The following is a 22,317-nucleotide window of genomic DNA, read 5'->3' as shown; positions in this document are numbered from 1 at the left end:
ATTACAAAGACGCAGTTTTTTGCACATTGAGAGCTAAGAGGCAGAGAAAGCCGAGTGGACACAGGCGTTCATTGGACCGTGCCGTTTATTGGCATATAATTCGGGAACTCCTTCACAACAAACACAAGTATCATTTAGTGAGAGCACAACAAAATAACATTCCTATCCCTCAAAAAAATAATGTTCACAAGAAGAAAAGCACTTCAATCTGTATTAATTAGGCCCTATTCTCACACAGTTAAACAACAATGCAAAGAGAACTGGCATTCCCAATCAAAATAGATATAAAAATACACATAAAACTTACTCAGACTTTGGTCAAACTCTATTCAAATATTTCGTTTAGCTCTCGTTTAGCTCAACAAATACACTGGATGGCAATATTTAGTCACAATATACAAACTATCAGAGGTCTCGTCCACTGTGAAGCCAGCACTCAAATGACCGTGAAGTACAATGGATGGACCCAGTAAACAGGGAAATACAGCGTCAGTCGAGGAACAAAGTACACTCATTGGCTTGATTTCTAATTCATTTAAAACTCACCACTGACACCTTATGGTGTATTTCAATCATTATTTTATAGAATTAAAGACACGGTTGATGTCACCGCTCGGCGACATCAACAACGAGCTACTAGTTTATTTTTTTAATTGAAAATTTTACAAATGTTATTAAAACAAAAACATTAAGAGGGGTTTTATATTAAAATTACTATAACTTGAACTAACATTCATCTTTTAAGAACTACAAGTCTTTCTATCCGCGGATCCCTTTAAGAACTGTGGTGTGTTTGAGACAGGCTTGCACTGAAATCATTGCTTGTTTACTTTTTGCATTTTGAACAATACTGTATAACGTAATAAATAACCTGCAAGATGAATTGATTCACCAATAATTACCCGTGATGGATTTAGCTCATAAGTGAATGTAACATCCCGTGAACCTCGTGAGGATAAGAATAACGTAAGTTAAATGAATGAAAGACGATAACACGGCGGAAAACTATCAGGTGACTTGAAGTTCCGCTCGGAGACCCCCAATTTATCCAACTTTCACAATTGTCCGACATGCATGTGTGATACATCATTGGAAAGCTTAAAATCTCAATTATCTGGGGGAAGAAAAATTTTGAACAGGAGGGCAATTTTTTTTTTTTTTTTTTTATGTTTTTTAAACAGCAAAACCCTATCAGAGAGCAGAATTACAGACGCCATGACTTTCACGAGATATTAATGCGTACTTACCTTGTTTCGATCGAAAAACTCCATGTAGCATGTATCACTGAGTGTCAAGGCGCAGCTGTGAATGGCCATGGCTGGATTATTTGGGGATTTTATGGGTGAAACATGGTAATATAACAAGGGTCGCGATGCAGAAATCGCAGACATTAAGGAGTGGTCGAGATTTTCTTTTTCATATATTTACCCTTTCAAACGTTTTTTGTTTTTTCAATTTTTTTTGTTTGGATCGATTATATATCATCTAACATATCGGAGAAAATGCGACAGTAAGAAAAAAAATACAATTAAGCGATAGTTATGAGGTAGATATCTGTGACTTTTTTACAGATGCCATTTTTTTTCACTGTGACATAATTTGTTTAAAAGTTTAAAATATGTGAGTGAATAATTTTTTAAAGTTGTTTTTTTTTAAACAAAATATGAGACATCAATAAATGATTCTAAGCTAAAAACGACAGACATTTCCAATAATAAATATAATTAATTACCTTCGTTTTATGGCTAGGTTGAAACAAAAGCGGTTTCGTGACGTCTGTAAATGGGGTTTTCAGGGTTAAAGGGACAAATTAAAAATAGTTCGGGGGCTTAATACTCCATGAATCTGCTATGGCAGCATATAGACATATTGTTCTATGAAGCACAACAGTTGTTTTGGCTTAAAATACAGAAGTTTCTTTTAAAGAGGAGTGCAAGAGCAGAAATTGCTTTTTCAGTTTTGTCAGTGTTTTCAGTCATATGTATATATATATATATATTAGGGGTATAACGGTACACAAAAATCTCGGTTCAGTACATACCTCGGTTTTGAGGTCACGGTTCGGTTCATTTACGGTACAGTAAGAAAACAAAATGCAAAATATAACTGTGCTAGTTGTTTATTACACACTTTTGTGCTTTCAACAATAGGAACAGTAGCCTATACAAAGCTAGAATTCTGCTCAAAAAGTAGCGGGTTTTTAAAGATAATAATCCAACAACAATTTGCCTTTCAGACCCCGCGTATTGGTCAGCTTTCTTTCTGAAAGAAAGAAGAAAAACGAAGTCCTGTGCTAAAGAGAAAACCAATCTCAATGACAAAGATTCTAACATGTATTTTACAAATGAAATGCCTCAATGAATTTTTTTTTCTTCTTATGAACAGTTTTCAAAAGCTTTATTGGTGGATTTTCTCAAGTTAAAGCGCTACACAGAAAGTAATAAATGTAATTGTGTAAGCAGGATCTGTGTATTATTCTTATTATTTAATTACAAGTGTTTTAGGTCATTTCAATTTATTTTATTTAAATGGGCTATTATTTATTTTATTATGTGTTTGTATTTTACAAATGTGATGTAGTATTCATTTATATTGTATATTTTATGTTGTATAACTTTAGTTCCTATGTCAATATTAGTTCCTACTTGTTTTGTTGTGGTAGGAAGGTTTTGTATTGAACACGGGGCCATGTTGGTTATTATTATAGCAGAGAAGACAACTGTAAATCAACAAAGACAAGTCAACTGTACCCCGATCTACCACTTAAGAGATCTGATGGACTCGAAACGTGGGTTACGATTGCATATTAGTTTGAAAATCGACCGGATCCACCGTATTTTTACACGACTGACTTCCGGTCTGCCCGGTCTGCTAGCTAGTAGTATTGACGCAGGAGGGCCACGTCTCGCGTCAAATAATAAACTCTGCCGTTCTTTTCGCGTAAATCGTCTTGAGCCGCTTCTGGGACGCGTCTATCATGCAGCCGCACTGCGACTGGTGTGCATTGGCTGATTGACTTTAACGGCTGCGTTTCACTGCCTTCTTGCAGCGGCCACGTTGTCGCGCCTTTGACGTTTCCTTCTGTCCTACCGTGTTGGTCGTGATTATAATAGTGAAGAGGGAGTAAATATAATCTACACAAAGAAACTGTAACCCGATCGACTCACAGCCTCGAAAAGTAAGGGCCCAAGTACACCAGTATACGTAACAGTATACGCTGTTTTTTAGCTCGTGTAGTATATAATTCTCCATCCATTTTATAAATATTGCAGATTATTTAACAGTTGTTTATAACAGCTCTATGAGATGTTATGTGCCATAAATTTTAAATGTGCACAAAGATATAAACCCACCGACACAACCAAGGGCATAATAGGGCCCCGCCCCCTTCCCCCCACACACGGAGCCCTGATCTCAACATGTTGCAGTCAATCTGGAATTAAGACAGACATAACTAAAATATCAATATGCAAAGAAAAAATGTGCTCTCTCTCTGCTTCTCTGATGTGTATAGACTCCGTGTGTTTTTGTTGTCGTTGTTTTAAATGGCACATTATAGCGTGCGATCACGCGAGAGCTCACGAGGGGACGGAGTTGGCTGACCGCAGCCGTGCGCAGCCGGTATGATTTGCCTGTTATTGACGTACTGCGTGGCACGCAGTCAACACTGAACCGGACCGGAACCGCAACGATCATGCATCTGGTGTACTTGGGCCCCAAGGGTTACATTACGTCAGAAACTCGTTTGGTACGCTGAAACAGTTCAATACAAATACATGTACCGTTACACCATTTTTTTTAAAAAAAATTTTTTTACATACCAATTGTACGGTGGCTTAAAAACGGAGTCTTTTTCTGAAAAATGGCAACTGAACTAATATTGACCACAAAAACAAAAGCAGCAACATAATTTCAGCTGTTCTCATGATTAGGTTGTTGAGGCACCTTTTATGACCGATGCCAACCACTTGTTGAAACTTCTAACAATGAGGTAATCATTTGTGAACTTCTGCAAATTAAAAAAATATATATACTGTATGTATATAAATAAAATGATAATGTGCTATGAATCGGTGCTGATGTCAAAGTTTAAATTGATTTGTCATTGGTTGGTTCACATTGTGTTAACGATTGGTTCTGGCGAAATAATAAATATAACTCATAATTACAGGCTTTGAGTTTCACTTTGCTAAACCTGATTTGCATTTGTTGAAGAATTACAGCATGTGGGGTGAGAGGACATCAACCTGCAGAAAGTAACTGCAGACAGACTGCCTGTCAAACTGCTAACAAGCGCAAATTATTTTTAATGAGAGGCAGTACCATCCCACAAAACGGTCTACTCACAAACAATTACACATGTAGAGACACACAGACACAGGAAATTACTAACATTTGAGACCGCACACTTCCATAATGACTTTTATCAGGGGAAGTACATTTGCTGTAATGGATGACTGCAAACTACTGCATAGTATCAAACGGATGCGCGACTTATTTGTCTTAGTTTTAATATTGGTAAGGAATGAACCCAAAAGGACGAGGGATATAGATTTTGCAAATACCCCAATAAATTGCGTCAAAAAAACGTGAATACAGAAACATCGCATTGAATAAGCAATAGTTTTTTTTCTTCCAACATTACTCAGCAGGGTAGCTCACTTTTTAATTTAATGATGCCTTAAACATACACTCTGCCCCTAGGGGTTGAGAAGGTGCTTAACCCTCAGGTTAATTAAATTGTAAATGTTTTTTTATTGAAATTGTGATCACCATAAAATACAGATTAATCTTGCAGCATTTTTGAAGATGAGAAACAGTTTTTGTCTTTGCTGACTATCTGTTTGAATATACTGTAAATAGATTGGCTTATTTACATTTTGCACAGCGATCAAACCATTTTTTTTTCTTCAGAGTCTTTTAGTATCCATGTTCTCGCTCTAATCAGTAACCCATTATAATGTTTTGCATGGTGTAACAAATTGTGGACCTTGTTGAGATTGGGTGTAATCATTAGCGTTCACCCAATCATCCTTACATTTACCCCTATAGTTTAACACTAATTTACTGTAATAGTAGCTTCACCTAAAAGAGAAACACTGGTGTTAAATGTACAGTACAGACAAGTCACAGCAGCAACACTAACACAATTGGACAGTCAATAAATTTTTTGAATAGCATAAACTCTTTAGCACACAGTGTCCACATTATACATGTCATTGATCTTAGGTGAAGGTGTTTGTAATATTTTAATGACCTGACTCCATTGCATTTGCATTCTTTTTATTAAAAAAAAAGTTTTTCTTGAGAGCTGCTTTCCATTTATACAGTGGCACCTAAAGCTGGTGCCCATGAGTGCAGAACAATACGATACACAGTATATGAAATTGCAATATGGTGTGAATGAGAAGGACATTGATCTAATTAAGATATGGCGCAGCATTGCCCCTCCATATTTGTCATAATATCAAGTAACAAACATCTTATTGAGTTTCTAGTTATGAACTAACTGAGATAGATTTCATGTCTGCTACACCCTCACAAACCAATCCATCTTTCTTTGACTTCATGTAGATTGCTCTAGCATGGGACTAGGTCTACCACTCCTGGGATTACAAAGTGATTGGATGTTTCATATGTAATCACTGTTTGTGGGATGTTAATTGCGTGGATTGACAGCTTGTGTGATGTAGCGGTTGTAGATTGGTTTAAAATATACACTGTAGAGTAGTTATTTGAGCTAGAATGTTACATTCCTTATGCTGGCTTCATCTGCTTTTACTCTCTCAGGCCTCCTGGAATTTTCTCCCGTCCTTCGATACTTCATCTCAGGTATGGAAACAAAAACTAGGATATAGACTTGTGTTTAGTGAATAGAAGTGTAGTTGGAATCAATTTGAAAGTTTTATCTTTGTTGTAAATAAATGATCTTTTTTTTTTTTTTTTTTTTTTAAAGTGGGAGGAACACAACTAAAGACGAAGGCAACTGGTAACATTCAGTGATTTAGTGCATTGTTCTCTGCAGTCAGTTAAATCCTAAGTTGTGATCTCAGGCTAGTTGATGTAGCGTGATTTGTTTGGTGTGGCTGTGTATAGAAATAGATAAGCTCATTTTACCACTCAAAGTTCTTGAGAGGCCCTTCCATCCATGTGTCTGCTCACTTCTCGAGTTTTTTTTCCCCAAGCTTTTTAAGAGCAGACGAGGAGATCAAGCAGATGGATTTCATCACTTTAATTCTTTTCCTCCTGATTGCTCCTGATGAGTCACAGTTGACCGAGTCACGCAGCTGTGTGATTCTCGGCGCGCTCATTCATATAGTATGCCACCACCATGACAACTTCTCGTCGCCACTCTCATCCCCATTCCCTTTCGCCTTCCTTACAAACTGCTAATGAAGTGAAACACAACTGTTTTTCCCTCTGAACCCTCTACCCCAACAGCTGATAGTGAGAGATTGCATCCACAATACTCTTTTAATTAGTATAAAGAATAAATTGGTTGAGCATGCCTTTTCCCTTAATTGCTTTTTCTTCAGTTTGGATTTAATTGGGCTGCAGTACTTTGTTATTGATCTCCTTTGATGTGCTTTAATTTGGGTAATTTTATATATTTATTTTGGGCGAGACAAGTCAGTTTGTCTTAAATGGGGGGATGAGGAAAGGATAGTTTCGGCAACATGGCTGGTAATGCTGTCGACTATGTTTAATTCAGTCAACATTCGGGTCCTACAAGGAAATACTAGGGTGAAATTTTCTGACCAGTAAGCAGCTTTGCAGCTGCATTAATACAAGATTTTTATCAACATATTTGCAGTTCAAATGAGGAGCTGTAAATAAAGTCAGGGATGGACACTTTAAAAGTTTTTCGTAACAGGCTTGATAACTAGCACATACAGTATTCCTTCCAGCAGCTCTTTGTAGTTTGTGGCTGATTCATGCTGTGTCATCGTTTGTCTCCTGAGTGCATCAACAAAAGCAATTCTCAGCCACCTCCTCCGTAGTTTTATAATTAGTTTGCCTCGCTGCGTGTGATTGTAGATTTGTCTGCTTGGTTGGCGTGTTTGTTTGTGTAAGCACTTATGTGAATGGCTCCATTTACCACTTTTACTGCTGTTACCAACCTCAGCCTTTCACTCCACCTGTGTAACTGCTGTGTCTTACTTGTAGGTGGGAACTTTACTCTGTCTGAACTGGGAGTATGTGATCAAACACCTGCTCCTCATCCCGCTGCTGTCCCCTATTGTCCTGAACTGGGGCTCCTTCAAAGGGGCTATTCCCTCAGCGCTGGATCCGATGCAGATTCTGATCCAGACGGCCCCTTGTCACCGGACCGAGCCATCCAGCTTTGGGCCGGAGGGGTAAAGTCTCGTCGCAGTTCCGGAGTGTCCAGTCATGAGAACTCCGCTTTGACCCTCACCGACTCCGAGAATGACAACAAGTCTGACGACGAATCAGGTAGGACTCCTGAATGGGTTTACAAGATAACATACAGACACGACCATATGAGGAACAGATCAGAGAACACCGACAAACAAACAAACAAAAAAATATGCAAGACACTTTAAATAGACTTTCCCAGTAGACACTCACAGAACAAAACAATATATGATCTAAGAAGTAATTTTTCATCAAACACACTTAAATATTCAATTAGAAGTGATCTGATATGATTCAATACAGGTACTGGTAAAACAAGTCTAATAAACAGCTCTATATATCTACTAAAGTAGAAGGAGGTGCTATCACAGCGTTTATTGTTTCTTTGTATGATGTAGAACTCTAATGCATTACTGTACATAAGATTCTTGGGCATGAGTTTGTATTATTTATTTATTTATTTATTTATTTATTTATCAAGCCTCAGCTTTAATCTAATTCAATTTCACAGGTCCGCCATACCTGCAGCAGAATATTTCTATTTTACACACAGGCATCATATTACCACATGGTGTGATTTTACATTACAGGTTAGCACACAGATGTAAGACATGAACCATCTGTACTGTAACACATGATAATACCTATTCCAGCATTTCACCTATGCCTTTCAGGCTCTGATCTGTCACACTTCAATAAGTAATCAGTGGCGGACTTGGCAATTTTGGGGCCTAAGGCAAACAAATCCAGGGGCCCCTTCATGGATCAGGGGTTAAAAAGGTGAGAAGGGTGTGGAGGAAATATGTTCCGGTACACTAGGGCTGTCCTAAATGACAAATTTTCTCCTGATTAGTCAGCCGACTAGTTTTACGATTAGGCGACTAATCTGATAATTTTCTTTTTTACGAATTTAGCAATTAAATTTTTGTTGACGCTTATCAATTCACAAAACCATTTTGGAACACTTAAATTCTTTATTAAAGTACAAATAATCATGTAAATAACAATAATTAATCAAAATAAACAATGAGGTTAAACGCTGGTAGCATTTACTAGTGCAAAAGAATGGAAAGAAAACAGATTGAGAACACTGACTTTGCCTTTCCAACATTATTCAAAACAATTCTTTAAAAAAATCTAGCATTATTATTATAGTATACTACTATATATAATAGTAGTATAATAATTATAATTAAAAGTACTGTAATTTCCCGAATATAACGCGCACTTTTTTCCCCCAAAATCAACTTGTAAACTCATGGTGCGCATTATAAACGGGTACATGGATGGAGACAGAAATATATATGTATTACATATATATATATATATATATATATATATATATATATATATATATATATATATATATATATATATATATAATATATATAAACCGATTTTTTTTCATTGACACGGCCACGTTGTGTTGAAGAAACGTATGCGGCGACCCGTTGCCGACCATTACGGTACGTGACGTCACCGTTTTGTTTCGGTAATACTTCACTCTAATCGGCCGAATGATTTCGTCTGTTAAATTCTGCTTTTTTCACTCTTCATAAAGCACAGAATTTAGTTTCTTGAACTCATTTGAGTCGACGTTTATTGCAGCTCCGCAATTCCGACCATAACAAATGTAAGGACACACACTTCCTGTGTCCGTCAACTATATCGGTCCCTCGGGAAACTCAAACCCAAATAACAATAGTTCCTTTTGTTACTGTCGTGTTGACAGCTATGAGCTCTCACGAATTTCCGACTTACGTTCTCACTTTCATTTTACCGTATCAATCCATGGAAGAAACATTTATTCATCATGAGGAAACGAGCAAGTTATACAGCAGCCTTTAAAAGAAAAGTCACATCTGTTTTGTTTTCTCCTAGATTCTGGTAAGTTGGAGAAGTTGTCAAATCATATTATTACCGTAAATATTGTCAGTTTACGGTAATGTTTTGAACTACCAATGTGCTATGCTTGTGCTGTGTTTCACCAGTCAGTAAAATGACATTTCTGTATCTGTACACAAGCTCTGTTTTCTTCTAAAATTAGGGTGCGCGTTATAAACGGGTACAATAATTTTCCCTAGATTTTACAAGTAAATTTGGGGTGCGCATTATACACGGGTGCGCCTTATATTCGGGAAATTACGGTAATATAAATTAATAATTAAAAATAATTATAATAAAAAGAACGGCCTGTTCTTCTCCCTCACTGCACTTTGGCTCTCATGGAGAGCACGTTCGCTCATGTGTTCGAAATAAACGATAGCCGACGTGCAAAGTAGCAAGTGAGCTGTAAAAATAGCGAGCTTAGTGGCGTGAAAAACGCGGGAGAGCTAAGTGAAGCTAACGAACAGCTAAGTGGAGCTAAGCCATGCTAAACGGAGCTACGCGAAGCTAAACGGTGCTAAATGAAGCTAAGCTACTGATACTCAGTCCGTCTTTGTGGAACAGTCCATTGTAGTGTGTGTGTGTCGGGGAGAGATAATATAAATGCAGCATTCAAATGACTTTCTTTTTTGTTTTGTTATTTGTTTGTTTTGTATGCTGACATAATTGTACATGATGAATATTTGGGGGTGCTGCTGGCTCCGGTGGCCCAAGCTCTTGCTTGTTGGGGCAAGGGCAGCTGGTTGGGGGCCCCCTACTGGTTGGGGGCCTAAGGCAATCACTTACTTCGCCTGATAAGTAGATCCGCCTATGTAAGTCATTATTGTCTTTTGTGTTGAATTGTCATAACGCTCAAATCTGATATCAGACCATAGGTTTGCATGCTCAGATTTTCAAGTGAAGTCATGTTAGGGTGGGGTCCTATGTGTGCTGCGTTATTTGCTCATTCAAGTCATAGGTTGAGTTTGACTTTTGATGTTGATGACCCCGAAACGTAGTGTCAGCAATAAAATTAACTTACAAGAATATTTATAATAATATGTTGAAAATGAGCGTTTTTTCCCCATCATTCTTAAGGGGAATTCTAAATCAGGCTGCTTAGGACAGCTATACTTTTCGCCAAGATTGTTATCCATTGAATATGGTACGCCCGGCGGTGTCGTGCCAATTTACCCCCGTCAAAAATTGTATCCTCAGGGCGGAGCCACTGCGCTGCACTGATTTGCTTGATTTCCGTGTTTTGGTGATGTAGTTATCTACAAGGTTTTAAAACATGGCCCATCCATCAACGAAAAAAAATTGACGGGGGTAACTACATTGGCAAGACACGGACGGTGGCTCTTTTGTACAATTAGCGTCTTTATTGGGGCAAATTGAAACTCCGCTCACCATTTTGGCGGTGCTCTCTGGCGTTTCATGGTCCACATTTTCAATCCTTGGTTCTTGCTCAGAAGTTGTTGTCACTTTTGAAAGCTTAGGTTTGAAAAAATTACGTAAATCCATCCTGCCTCTTCAGTCCTCAAGAGGTTTTGGCTAATCAAAGTAAATGACCGTCCAAGGTGCTTGTCACGTGATCTGTTACAAAAAAAATAAAAACAATTGTGACACGTTATGAAAACCATCTTTTTTTGATCATTTCATTTATTTTTGTTGTTTGTTTTATTGCTTTACAACTTTTTTAGACAATATTTTACCGGATATATGATAAAGTCATTTACATGCAATGACACTTTTAGCCCACGTTGGCTGCCCCCCTTAATTTCCGCGTATGATTGAAGTGTGAATGATTGTTAAAACAAACTGTTTACCTTCTCACCAATCTTTTTATTGCGTCTCACCAATTCACAGATTTGCTGATTGAGTCTATTTCTTTTGCATTAACTTTCTTCTTACCTCGATAATTTCTGAGAGCTCGCCACTGTCATTTTAGCCATTCAAAACCTATTTTTGTATATCTAGAAGCAAACTAATTTTGAGCGTTTTTTTCCAAGTGTTGCTTCGCAGCAGAGAGTTTCGAAGGTTCCCAGGGGGAATCGTTTTCTTTCAGCAACTTTGTTTATTGCAACGATCCAATTTCCTTGTTAATCCTGAGGTAGTCGTAAACCGCCACATGAGATTCTCAGATGTGTCAATAGAGGTTAATGAAAAGTGGATAGAAGAAACAAACAACAGCCTAATTAATTACATTTTCATCAGACGCCTGAACAGATGTGCTTAAACCTCTGTCTGACTGTTGGGCCTCTAAATCTGAGACTTGTGTCAACTGATCAAACTGCTCCACATCCATTAAACTCATCATGAAACGCCTTACCTGAGATGCACCTCTCATCCGAATGTCAGATAATTGGCTTGTGGTTAATTAACAAACTAATGTCGCAACCACAATATCTGCTGCAGACGCTGCCCACGCTCTTAGTCTAAGCCTTTTGAGGCTTTTAGAATTAGTCTTTTAATATGGCAGTAAATTATGATTATCATTTGCCAGCCATATGAAGTGAGTAAGTGTGTTTTATTGTTTTGAAGAAAGATTTTCTTTCTTGTACTTTAAATGTAGGGGTGGAACCTTTCTATAAACAAATATGAAATAATGTCAATGTTGGCTGAGTGAATATATAAAAAGAAAAAAAAACATGAGAATTACATATAGTTCTATATGTATTGTCATATGCACATAAAAGCAGGCATTATTACTTCAAAGTTTGTACTTGACTGGCGTGATACACAGATGCAACACCAGACTGAAAAAGAGGAAATACCATATGACTGAATTCAGTAATACGTTTATCCTAAAATTGAATCAAATCGAAAAACGCCAAATGTCAGTTCTGATATGAGAATGGTAGGTATTTAAGAAACATTTAAAATATATTACATTGTTTCATCTTACTCTGGAAATGACAGCCTGTTGGATCAAAAGAGTTCCACTTTTTTTAATGCATCTTGACTGTCTGATTGAGGACGAAAAATTGTAACATCCTTAGATGTTTAGGGTCCAGTGACTCCCAGCTTTAGGCCAGAGGGCTAGAAGGATCAGAGGCAGAGGGGAAGCCAGATAAAAGTGGGTTGTGTGTTTGAGTTTGCCTGATAAAGCCACTTGCTAAGCTACTTTGTCGCCTTGAGAAATGAGAAACACCCACCTCTGCTCCTGCATCTTGGTCCAGACATAACATCTGACACTGATGGCACCTCAAAGCACCCAGAAGTACAATTTGACTCCCGCGGGCCTAAATAATATGCCTGTGTGTTTCTTTCTTGTGGTTTTACAGGTATGTGTGGGTATAAATCCTGTATGAGTATGAGAGCGGAGCAGCAGCAACAAGAGTGTCAAAATAGCGAGGGTAGGATCTGAGGATCTAATAATAGATATTGACTGAGGCAGACAGAGAAACATCATAAACACATGCTAACAAATCAAAAAGATGGTGATGTGCCAAAATGCCAAGCTGCACTTCTCTCATCTCTCAGCGTCTCTAATAAGCTTCCAAAGTCTTCTTCCTCTCCTCTTCTTCATCACCTCCCCACCTCCTTTTTCATGTTCAAAGTATCTTCGTCTGTCTGCTTTTGTTTCATGCATCCATGTATCACCAGCTACTGTCAGTGCAGAGTGCTTGCATGACTGACAGGTGTCACTTTAAAGGTCTAGGTTTCCCCTCAAGGCAGTCGTCTTCATGTGGGAAAATGTGCATGTGTGCACTTTTGTAGCTCCCAGTCCTAAAATAGAAACATGGCAGATATCAGGTAAATATCTATTTTTGTGTATTCTGTTGCCAGTATTGTTTGTTAGGACACCTGACCGTAGATTATATCATGGATGTTGTCCCATATTTTCTTTGAGATTATGGATTATTGACATGTATTATGTGATTACAAAACAACAAATATTTTCAATTTGTTGTTATTGAAGATATAAATAAAGCACTATCAGTCTTAAACAGCCACAGATGCAGTATACACACAGAATCTCTATAAGAGCTTAACATTCAATCTATTTCTTAATGCAACAACAGAGTCAAATCACTGCACAGATTTGTTTCTTCAATAATCATACAGTTTTTACCAAATGTTGATCTCATAAATGCCTCATAGCCATCGTGAGGATAAGCGCCACGGAAGATGAATGAGTGATCTCATAAATGTGATAGAAACAAAGCTATTCAACAAATAGGCTACACCAGCACCCTGTGCCTTGAGCACAGATATCTAGCATGTCCTCATTTACAAGTTTATATTCCACTCAACTTGAGCTACATCCTTTTCATTAGAAACAGAGACCTTCTTCCCTTAGTTCATATATTGTGATAAAGTGTTCTAATTTTTAGTGGTTGGATTTCTACATCTATGAATCAAGAAAAAAAGAAGCCTCAAAAACAAAGGAAAAATCCACCAAAAACAAATATGACGATAAAATATTAACAGTCTGCTCCAGAAGATAAAAGAAAGATGTCACACAAATGTTGGGTGCCTTTGCCAGTCTCAACACAATTAGCACGAGTAGCACACCTTTTATAAAGAGGAAGAGCCAAATTAGCTATCTGGAACTTTGAGTAGCTTTAAAAAGTGCCTACGACAGGAGAAAAAAAAAGTCTTAAATAGCATTATTATGACCATATTTTGAGACAATTCGACTGTATACAACAATTTCGCAAAGCGCAGATGACGAGAAATTAGTCTTTTAATCTGACGTTTAGCCACGCCTATCATTATGGGGCTCTAGTGTCCCCAAAAGGAGGATGACGTCAGCAGGGTCGTGGTTTCATCTGATTTAGAATTCAGCCCATTGAGGGGGAATTATTCAGAATGAGGAAAATGCGACGAAGATGGCCGCAAAATGTCACTGTTTGAGTCTCTCTACTCCAATATTTTTAAAGGATGTTCTTTTTATCGAAGTATTTTTTTTTTTCCCCCAATTGCTAAATAAATGGTATTGTCATGACAAATAACAGTCTTGTGCTAAATGGAATATGAAATATTAAAAATGCATTTATTCAATACGACATGGTAAAATTACTCCATAATGGTCAAAACTGTCGACTTCACCTTTACTGTTATACCTCCTGAACGATATTTCATGCCACCGGAATTAGTCCAGCTTTTGTCATTTCCCTGCCCCGACTTCGGAGAGCGTAAACAAACCAGGAGGCGTGACAGCTAGCCAACATGCTAACCTGAACCGAGTGATGTTTCAAAGTGTATTCTCGGCTTTCGAAGCGAAAAATCACTCAAAACTACCCGGGACTACGGCTGGGTTGTCGATTGTCTTCACCGATCGGCAACCCGTTACAGCTCGTCCCCTGCTGCGGGAGGAGAGCACGTTTTCCGGGGAAAAAGCTGGAGAATTTCCGCCGAACAAACTGGCCGACGTCGGAGAAGTGCGTAGCTGCCACATGGTCAACACAAATATGGCGTAAATTAATGCTTAACTACACGGCGAACAACAGTGAGAGCGGCGTGCAGTTGTTGCGCAGCTAACATGGCAGGATGTGTCTGAGGAGAACTTTACATGGACATGTCCGTCCATGACCAAGCATAAGTAAATAGTCCTTTATTCAAAGATAGTTTGTAGTGTTTACTTTGTAGTCGCTGTATTCATGCCCATTTTTAACACAAAGTTGCAATTTCTCTTCGGCTGGAAATTTGACACGAAGAGGGCAATGAGCCGAGTATAGCGCTTTCCTGGCGGTGGGATATGCGACAAGCCGCCGGTCGTCGGCAGAGTGGCATTCTCGGTGGACAAGGAGCATGTCAGCCACAAAATGCACGCCACCTACGTATTAAAACGTGTGCCATCATCCCAGTATTTGACATAATACAAAACAAGATGTTTACTCTCTTCCTCTTAAGTCCAATGGTCCCACAGTTGTGGCACACTTGTTTTGGCCGATCTCGGGGTGAACGGGAACTTTCTGAAACCTAAAAAGCCTCACACGCCTCTCCCTGGTGCAGCTACAAAAGCCTGGAGCCCGTTTGGCTGGCGTGATGCGAAAATAAACCAATTAATCTGCGAAATTAGCTGAATCCGCAGTCCATCTGCATGCTATAAAGCAATGCTGTATTGTGAGATGCTGACCCGGGTAGATGCTGACCCGGGTGACGTCACATTCGCATTCGTCCGAAACCCAAGACTGGTGCCAGAAGTAACTCATTTTCATGGCACAGGATTCAAAACTTGAATATATAGAACGATCGCTTCCACACACATCCAAGCGGTCCATTTCATTCAGGAGCATAAAACACAGTGTGAAATATGAAATAAACACTTTTTTGGTGTCATAAGCACTTTAAATACTATCAGTAGTACTCGACAGTAACAAGGCATGCGCATAATGACATCCACTGTGTACTAATGACTAAAAATAAAATATGAGGAAGAAAGGAAACAAAAAATACATGAATAGGAATGATAGAAGCAATAGATAGATGGATGAGTCTGCAGAATTAGAATATGTTTATTGTCGTTGGACAAGAAGCACAACACAATTAACATATGCACCTGATCTCAATGACTGTACAAACAGACAAATTGGATAAGTCAATAATCAATAGATAAAAAAAATTGTGAGTGCATGACTGATAAATGAAACAACAAATAAATAGGTGATGTGCTTTAAATTTTGGTTGTTTCAGTTTGAGCCAGTTGACAGTTGGTACACAGCTTTTACATACTATACTCTGTACGTGTCCACTATATACCAATTGAAATTGCTTTAGACACATTTTAGACACATTTTTATGCCTTGCGTTATGTATATACTAGGGCTGTCAAAATTATCGCGTTAACGCGCGGTAATTAATTTTTTAAATTAATCACGTTAAAATATTTGACGCAATTAACGCACATGTCCCGCTCAGACAGTATTCTGCCTTTTGGTAAGTTTTACAGTAAGGCTTTTTGTGCTGTCCAACAGCGAACTCTTGTGGTCGCTTTGCGACATGGTTTATTGCTTTCTTGACAGTTCAATATGGCTGCACGACGTCTCGGACTGACGCCCACGTTGTAATGTTGTGCTTATATGATCCTTGGACAAGATTTGTCCGTAAGTATGGTTGTTGTAAAGAATGTGCATATTATGTTAGTAAGCGAAATGTTATATTTTTTGTATGAGACGCTTTTTGTTTATGTTTAGTGAACCTGTATAGCGTGCTAAGCTAACGTCGTTGCTAATGCAGTGCTTGTGTACTTTTTTTTTGTAGTTTTACGACGGTCTAAAGAGGACAATGGTTTGAGGCCATTTTATTAATAAATCAGATGAAAAAGGAAGAAGTCTGATTATTAAGGCGTTGTTCACTAGCTGTCTAGCTTTGGAAAAAGTAGACGCTTCGGAGTGAGGACAGCATAGACAGATTTAAATGACAGTAGAGTGAAATGCCCACTACAGTCCTTATGTACCGTATGTTGAATGTATATATCCATCTTGTGTCTTGTCTTTCCATTCCAACAATTTATTTTACAGAATATATGTATAATTTACAGAAAAATATGGCATATTTTATAGATGGTTTGAGTTGCGATTAATTGCGATTAATTACGATTAATTAATTTTTAAGCTGTAATTAACTTGATTAAAAATTTTAATTGTTTGACAGCCCTAGTATATACCTGTAACTATAGTCATTGAATGTTTTTCTCTTATTTTTCATTGCATGGGAGACGGATCAGCAATGATGACAATTAGGAATATGCAGTAGTACCACAGCTACTACTTATACTAAAAAATTCCATCATGTTTTAAGTCTTTATTGCATATATATACTAGTACTTCCCTATATATTGGATTTCAAAACATTTTTTGGAAATTCACCTAATAGTTTTTCCACATTTCACTTTCCTGTCAATCTAGTCACTGACTTTTAATGCACCTTCCAGACACTATTAAAATAAAGCGAGTAAAAAGTTGACTTGGCAGAGCTGATTGAAGTTCAATTTGTGCAAGCACCACAGTGAGACAAACAAATATGGGTGTGAAGAGCAGCATCAGGAGATTCCATTTTACCAAAGTGGAGGAAGAGATTTATCGTCGTACTCTGCACTGCCTCATAAAATGTCCGTCTGGAAACACAGGCAAGAGAAAGGAGAGCTTGTAAATTACCACAGTTGTGCTTGATGGCCCTATTCAAATCGCATTGATCAGGAGGAAAAATGATTAAAACATGCAATAGATGAAATAAGGCCCAGCTTTGACGTTGATTTACACCTAAAGCCCAGGGCAGAGTTTACAGCTGTGCTCCACAGTCCACTGCTTTGTGCTTTTGTGCCAGGGTCCATATGCCTTTGCATTTGGCTTTCATTAAAAATCAAGTTCAACATTGTTTTTTTGTCAGCAAAGATTGTTATTCACATCCATACAAAATGACTGAAAAAAAAAAACATCTTTACTGTGGGTTAGATGATTAAACAATTTTCCCACTGAACAGTCAAACTCCCATGCTTACATAAGTGTTGCTATTTTTTCTAAATTTTTAATATAAAAAAATGTTTGGTTGTTTGTTTTTTCCAGCTATGGTATGTAACCACAAATAAGTACATCAGAGTCAAGAGAAACTTTAAAATCATTTTCTTGATCTATATATTTTTAGTTAGTTAAGTTAGTTTGTTTGTTTTAACAGGGGTGTGTTGACTTCTTATATCCTCTGATGGCCTGCCAATGTTTCCATTCGATTTTTTTTTTTTTTTTTTTTTTTTTTTTTATTATGTATTTTTTTTAAGCATAATATTGCTAATTAACTAGAGCAATCCCTGTTCTTTAATTGAAGAAAAAACTAGGCAGATGCTAAAATACAATCTGTGGCTTTTGTTTCACACTTGGAGCAAGTGTATATAAAAAACAATAATGATGTTGCATTTAGCTATATTTTACTATTACAGTAATGTATTTTAACCCTCTACACCACTTCCCAAACCTTATATATTCCCATGATTGTGTTAATTACCCTTTGTGCTGGAAAGAAAAACACATTTCATTTTTACTTCAATCCCTACCATAGAATCTTTTAATTTAATTGTCCAAACTCAAAGTCAGGTTTCCAGCTTCTTTACAACACTACACAGTTGCTTGCCCCTAATAAATCTTGGTTATTACTAGCTGGGTTTACAAACAAAGACACCCGTTATGGCTGCGTACGCTTTGGTCTAGGCTTGTCTAATCACGCTGCCATGCTAATTAACTGCCTTCAGACAATATTTCTCTCTGTCTTCCTTTTCTGGCTCAATCTTTCCATCGTCTCAACCTGATAATAAATCACAGGCCACCATTGTGACGTGTGTGACAGGATGTATTAATCTCATAATTAGAGAATGAAAAGGTGGCACTAAATTTAGTCTGGCCTTTCTGTCGAATTCTGCATTTATATGGATATGCTCAGTTAGCTTACTCCTCAATGTTGCTTATTTTCAAGTATTCTCAAATTTCTTTTTGCAGTGTACTGAGAGAGGTAACCTGCCTAAATCTACACTTGTGTCAGTCTATATCAAGGAAAAAAATATGTTGGTAATTTCGTTGACAGGCTTGCTTTTGCACTTTGGCAAAATGATTAGATGTGCTGGGTATGAGTCACCTGTGGTCACTCTAATTCGAACCAATAAACATGCTTGTTTGCATTCCCTTTAACAGCAAAGCTTTTGCTGGCACAGCTCATCCACTCCTTGAAAGTAGGAGAAACTTGTTGTCACGTTCTTGATATGAGGAAGTACAGCTGAACTACCGGACAAGGGATATTTGCAAAATGAAATGTGGACTAGGAGATTGCATTCCACCGAATAACTCATGTGCTTATGTGGCACCACACCAAACACACACAAACCCCCCCACACACCTACAATTACACAATGTTTCAGAGGGTTAGATGCAAATGAAATACATCGACATATCACATGGTGGCTGAGCTGCGTATCCGTCTGTCTGCGTCTGCAAGATCAGATGCCTCTCCTGCCAAAACGTAGACCTCTTCTAAGGAGGCATCCCAAAACTATGTCTTTTGCCCAGAAACTTTGCAAAGACACACCCTTGCGGTGCCTGTAATTCTTTATTGGTGCATACCCATACCTGTCTACTCGTTCGGTTTGCCCACATTTTGAACAGGATTTACAATCATTTTAACGAAAATACAAAACTAAACCAAAAAAATAAAAATCAACATATACAGTGGGGCAAATAAGTATTTAGTCAACCACTAATTGTGCAAGTTTTCCCACTTGAAAATATTAGAGAGGCCTGTAATTGTCAGCATGGGTAAACCTCAACCATGAGAGACAGAATGTGGAAAAAAAAAAACAGAAAATCACATTGTTTGATTTTTAAAGAATTTATTTGCAAATCATGGTGGAAAATAAGTATTTGGTCAATACCAAAAGTTCATCTCAATACTTTGTTATGTACCCTTTGTTGGCAATAACGGAGGCCAAACGTTTTCTGTAACTCTGGTATTTTGGCCCATTCCTCCATGCAGATCTCCTCTAGAGCAGTGATGTTTTGGGGCTGTCATTGGGCAACACGGACTTTTAACTCCCTCCACAGATTTTCTATGGGGTTGAGATCTGGAGACTGGCTAGGCCACTCCAAGACCTTGAAATGCTTCTTACGAAGCCACTCCTTTGTTGTCCTGGCTGTGTGTTTGGGATCATTGTCATGCTGAAAGACCTAGCCACGTCTCACCTTCAATGGCCTTGCTGATGGAAGGAGATTTTCACTCAAAATTTCTCGATACATGGCCCCATTCATTCTTTCCTTTACACAGATCAGTCATCCTGGTCCCTTTGCAGAAAAACAGCCCCAAAGCATGATGTTTCCACCCCCATTCTTCACAGTGGGTATGGTGTTCTTTGGATGCAATTCAGTATTCTTTCTCCTCCAAACACGAGAACCTGTGTTTCTACCAAAAAGTTCTATTTTGGTTTCATCTGACCATAACACATTCTCCCAGTCCTCTTATGGATCATCCAAATGCTCTCTAGCGAACCGCAGATGGGCCTGGACATGTACTTTCTTCAGCAGGGGGACACGTCTGGCAGTGCAGGATTTTAGTCCCTGGCGGCGCATTGTGTTACTGATAGTAGCCTTTGTTACTGTGGTCCCAGCTCTCTGCAGGTCATTCGCTAGGTCCTCCTGTGTGGTTCTGAGATCTTTGCTCACCGTTCTTGTTATTATTTTGACGCCACGGGATGAGATCTTGCATGGAGCCCCAGATCGAGGGAGATTATCAGTGTATGTTTTCCATTTTCTAATAATTGCTCCCACACTTGATTTATTTACACCAAGCGAAGAGTGAAGAGTTATGGAAAATGTTCGGCCTCCGTTATTGCCTACAAAGGGTACATAACAAAGTATTGAGATGAACTTTTGGTTTTGACCAAATACTTATTTTCCACCATGATTTGTAAATAAATTCTTTAAAAATCAAACAATGTGATTTTCTGGGATTTTTTTCACATTCTGTCTCTCATGGTTGAGGTTTACCCATGTTGACAATTACAGGCCTCTCTAATTTTTTCAAGTAGGAGAACTTGCACAATTGGTGGTTGACTAAATACTTATTTGCCCCACTGTATATCATGTATTTGTTTGTGTTTTAAATGGTTTATTTGCAACACTGAGCACGAACATGACTAGGCCATAGCCGACACCAATAACAACGGTCGTCGCGCTCCCGAAAACTCGTCCACTCTTCCCACTCTCTCGCCAGTCAGTCATCACGCGGTGCGTTTAGGGACAGCATGTAAAACTCCAATCCACACATTAATTATGATTCCAGACTCAATAATTGCAACAATATGTTTTTTTTGTTTTCAAAACCATTTTAGTAGATAGAGAGTATTAAATTTCGTAGATACATATGAAATCTAATTAAACTTTATTTCACCATATTACTAACAATGTGTTGCAATCGCATTCAATTTTGTGGTGAAATTTATTATTATAATTTATTAATGTGTTTAAACACACACACACCCCCACACACACACACACACACACACATCCCAACACAGTTCAATTTTAGATGTGTAATGATTTTGTTTAAGTATTAAGGTAATTAGCGGTGTTTTATAAGAGAAAACTTGGGCCGAGGTTTACAGGTTTGCAGACCATTCTACCAAATTCCAAAACACTGGTGGCACTTTTTGCGGCAAAAATGCATGAGTGCAGTCTTTGATAATTGGGCCTTGTGTTTTGTCTACAGATACACGCACGATCAGTGCATAGTTTATCTTGCTGAAGTTAGGGAGAAGTTCCATCTTAATTATTAACTAAAGCGAAACATACATTTCAATGTACTGCTAAGCAAGAGTCAATCAAAAGACCATAAAGCAGGGGTCCCCAAACTTTTTCCTGTGAGGGCCACATAACTTTTCCCTTCTCTGATGAGGGGCTGGGGTTAGTTTGTAACAGAAAAAGTGTGACGATTGCAGGAGTGCCTAAATGTAAAAAAATATTGTTTTTTAGAAAGCCACAATCAAATAACCCTTTCTGGATTCTTCACGGAACAAAATAAAATAAAATAAAAATAATATTATAATTTAATATAATAATTAGGACTGTCAAACGATTAAAATTTTTAATCGAGTTAATCACAGCTTAAAAATTAATTAATCGTAACTAATCACAATTCAAACCATCTATAAAATATGCCATATTTTTCTGGAAATTATTGTTGGAATGGAAAGATAAGACACAAGACGGATATATACGTTCAACATACTGTACATAAGTACTGTATTTGTTTATCATAACAATAAATCAACAAGATGGCATTAACATTAACATTCTGTTAAAGCAATCCATGGATAGAAAGACTTACTTAGTACAAGTTATAGACATTTTATATTAAAACCCCTCTTAATGTTTTTGTTTTAATAAAATTTGTAAAATTTTCAATCAAAAAATAAACTAGTAGCTCGCCATTGTTGATGTCAATAATTACACAATTCTCATGGTGTGCACCAAAGCGCCACCAGAGGGAGACAAAAAACACAAGTAACAAGTGGCCATGACACTGTGCTGTCATTTTAATCTGTTTGAGCGGGGCATTTGCGTTAATTGCGTCAAATATTTAAACGTGATT

At 37.8% G+C, this 22,317-nt stretch overlaps 1 protein-coding gene across 20 annotated transcripts in view; it reads left to right on the top strand.

Moving 5' to 3' along the window:
* Window positions 1-22,317, top strand: part of tenm2a (teneurin transmembrane protein 2a) — a 342,932-nt gene that overhangs the window by 107,908 nt on the left and 212,707 nt on the right. For 12 of the 20 annotated variants that reach the window (XM_057849548.1, XM_057849549.1, XM_057849546.1 and 9 more), the window contains 3 exons: window positions 5,791-5,832; window positions 5,957-5,989; window positions 7,168-7,455. In XM_057849548.1, coding sequence (XP_057705531.1) covers window positions 5,791-5,832; window positions 5,957-5,989; window positions 7,168-7,455 — 363 coding nt within the window. The remainder of the gene's footprint in view (window positions 1-5,790; window positions 5,833-5,956; window positions 5,990-7,167; window positions 7,456-22,317) is intronic. The other 8 variants (XM_057849557.1, XM_057849556.1, XM_057849559.1 and 5 more) reach the window with 2 other exon arrangements.

The sequence above is a fragment of the Corythoichthys intestinalis genome, chromosome 11 (genome assembly GCF_030265065.1).
Source record: "Corythoichthys intestinalis isolate RoL2023-P3 chromosome 11, ASM3026506v1, whole genome shotgun sequence".
NCBI lineage: Eukaryota > Metazoa > Chordata > Actinopteri > Syngnathiformes > Syngnathidae > Corythoichthys > Corythoichthys intestinalis.
This window is presented reverse-complemented; position numbering and strand designations above follow the sequence as displayed.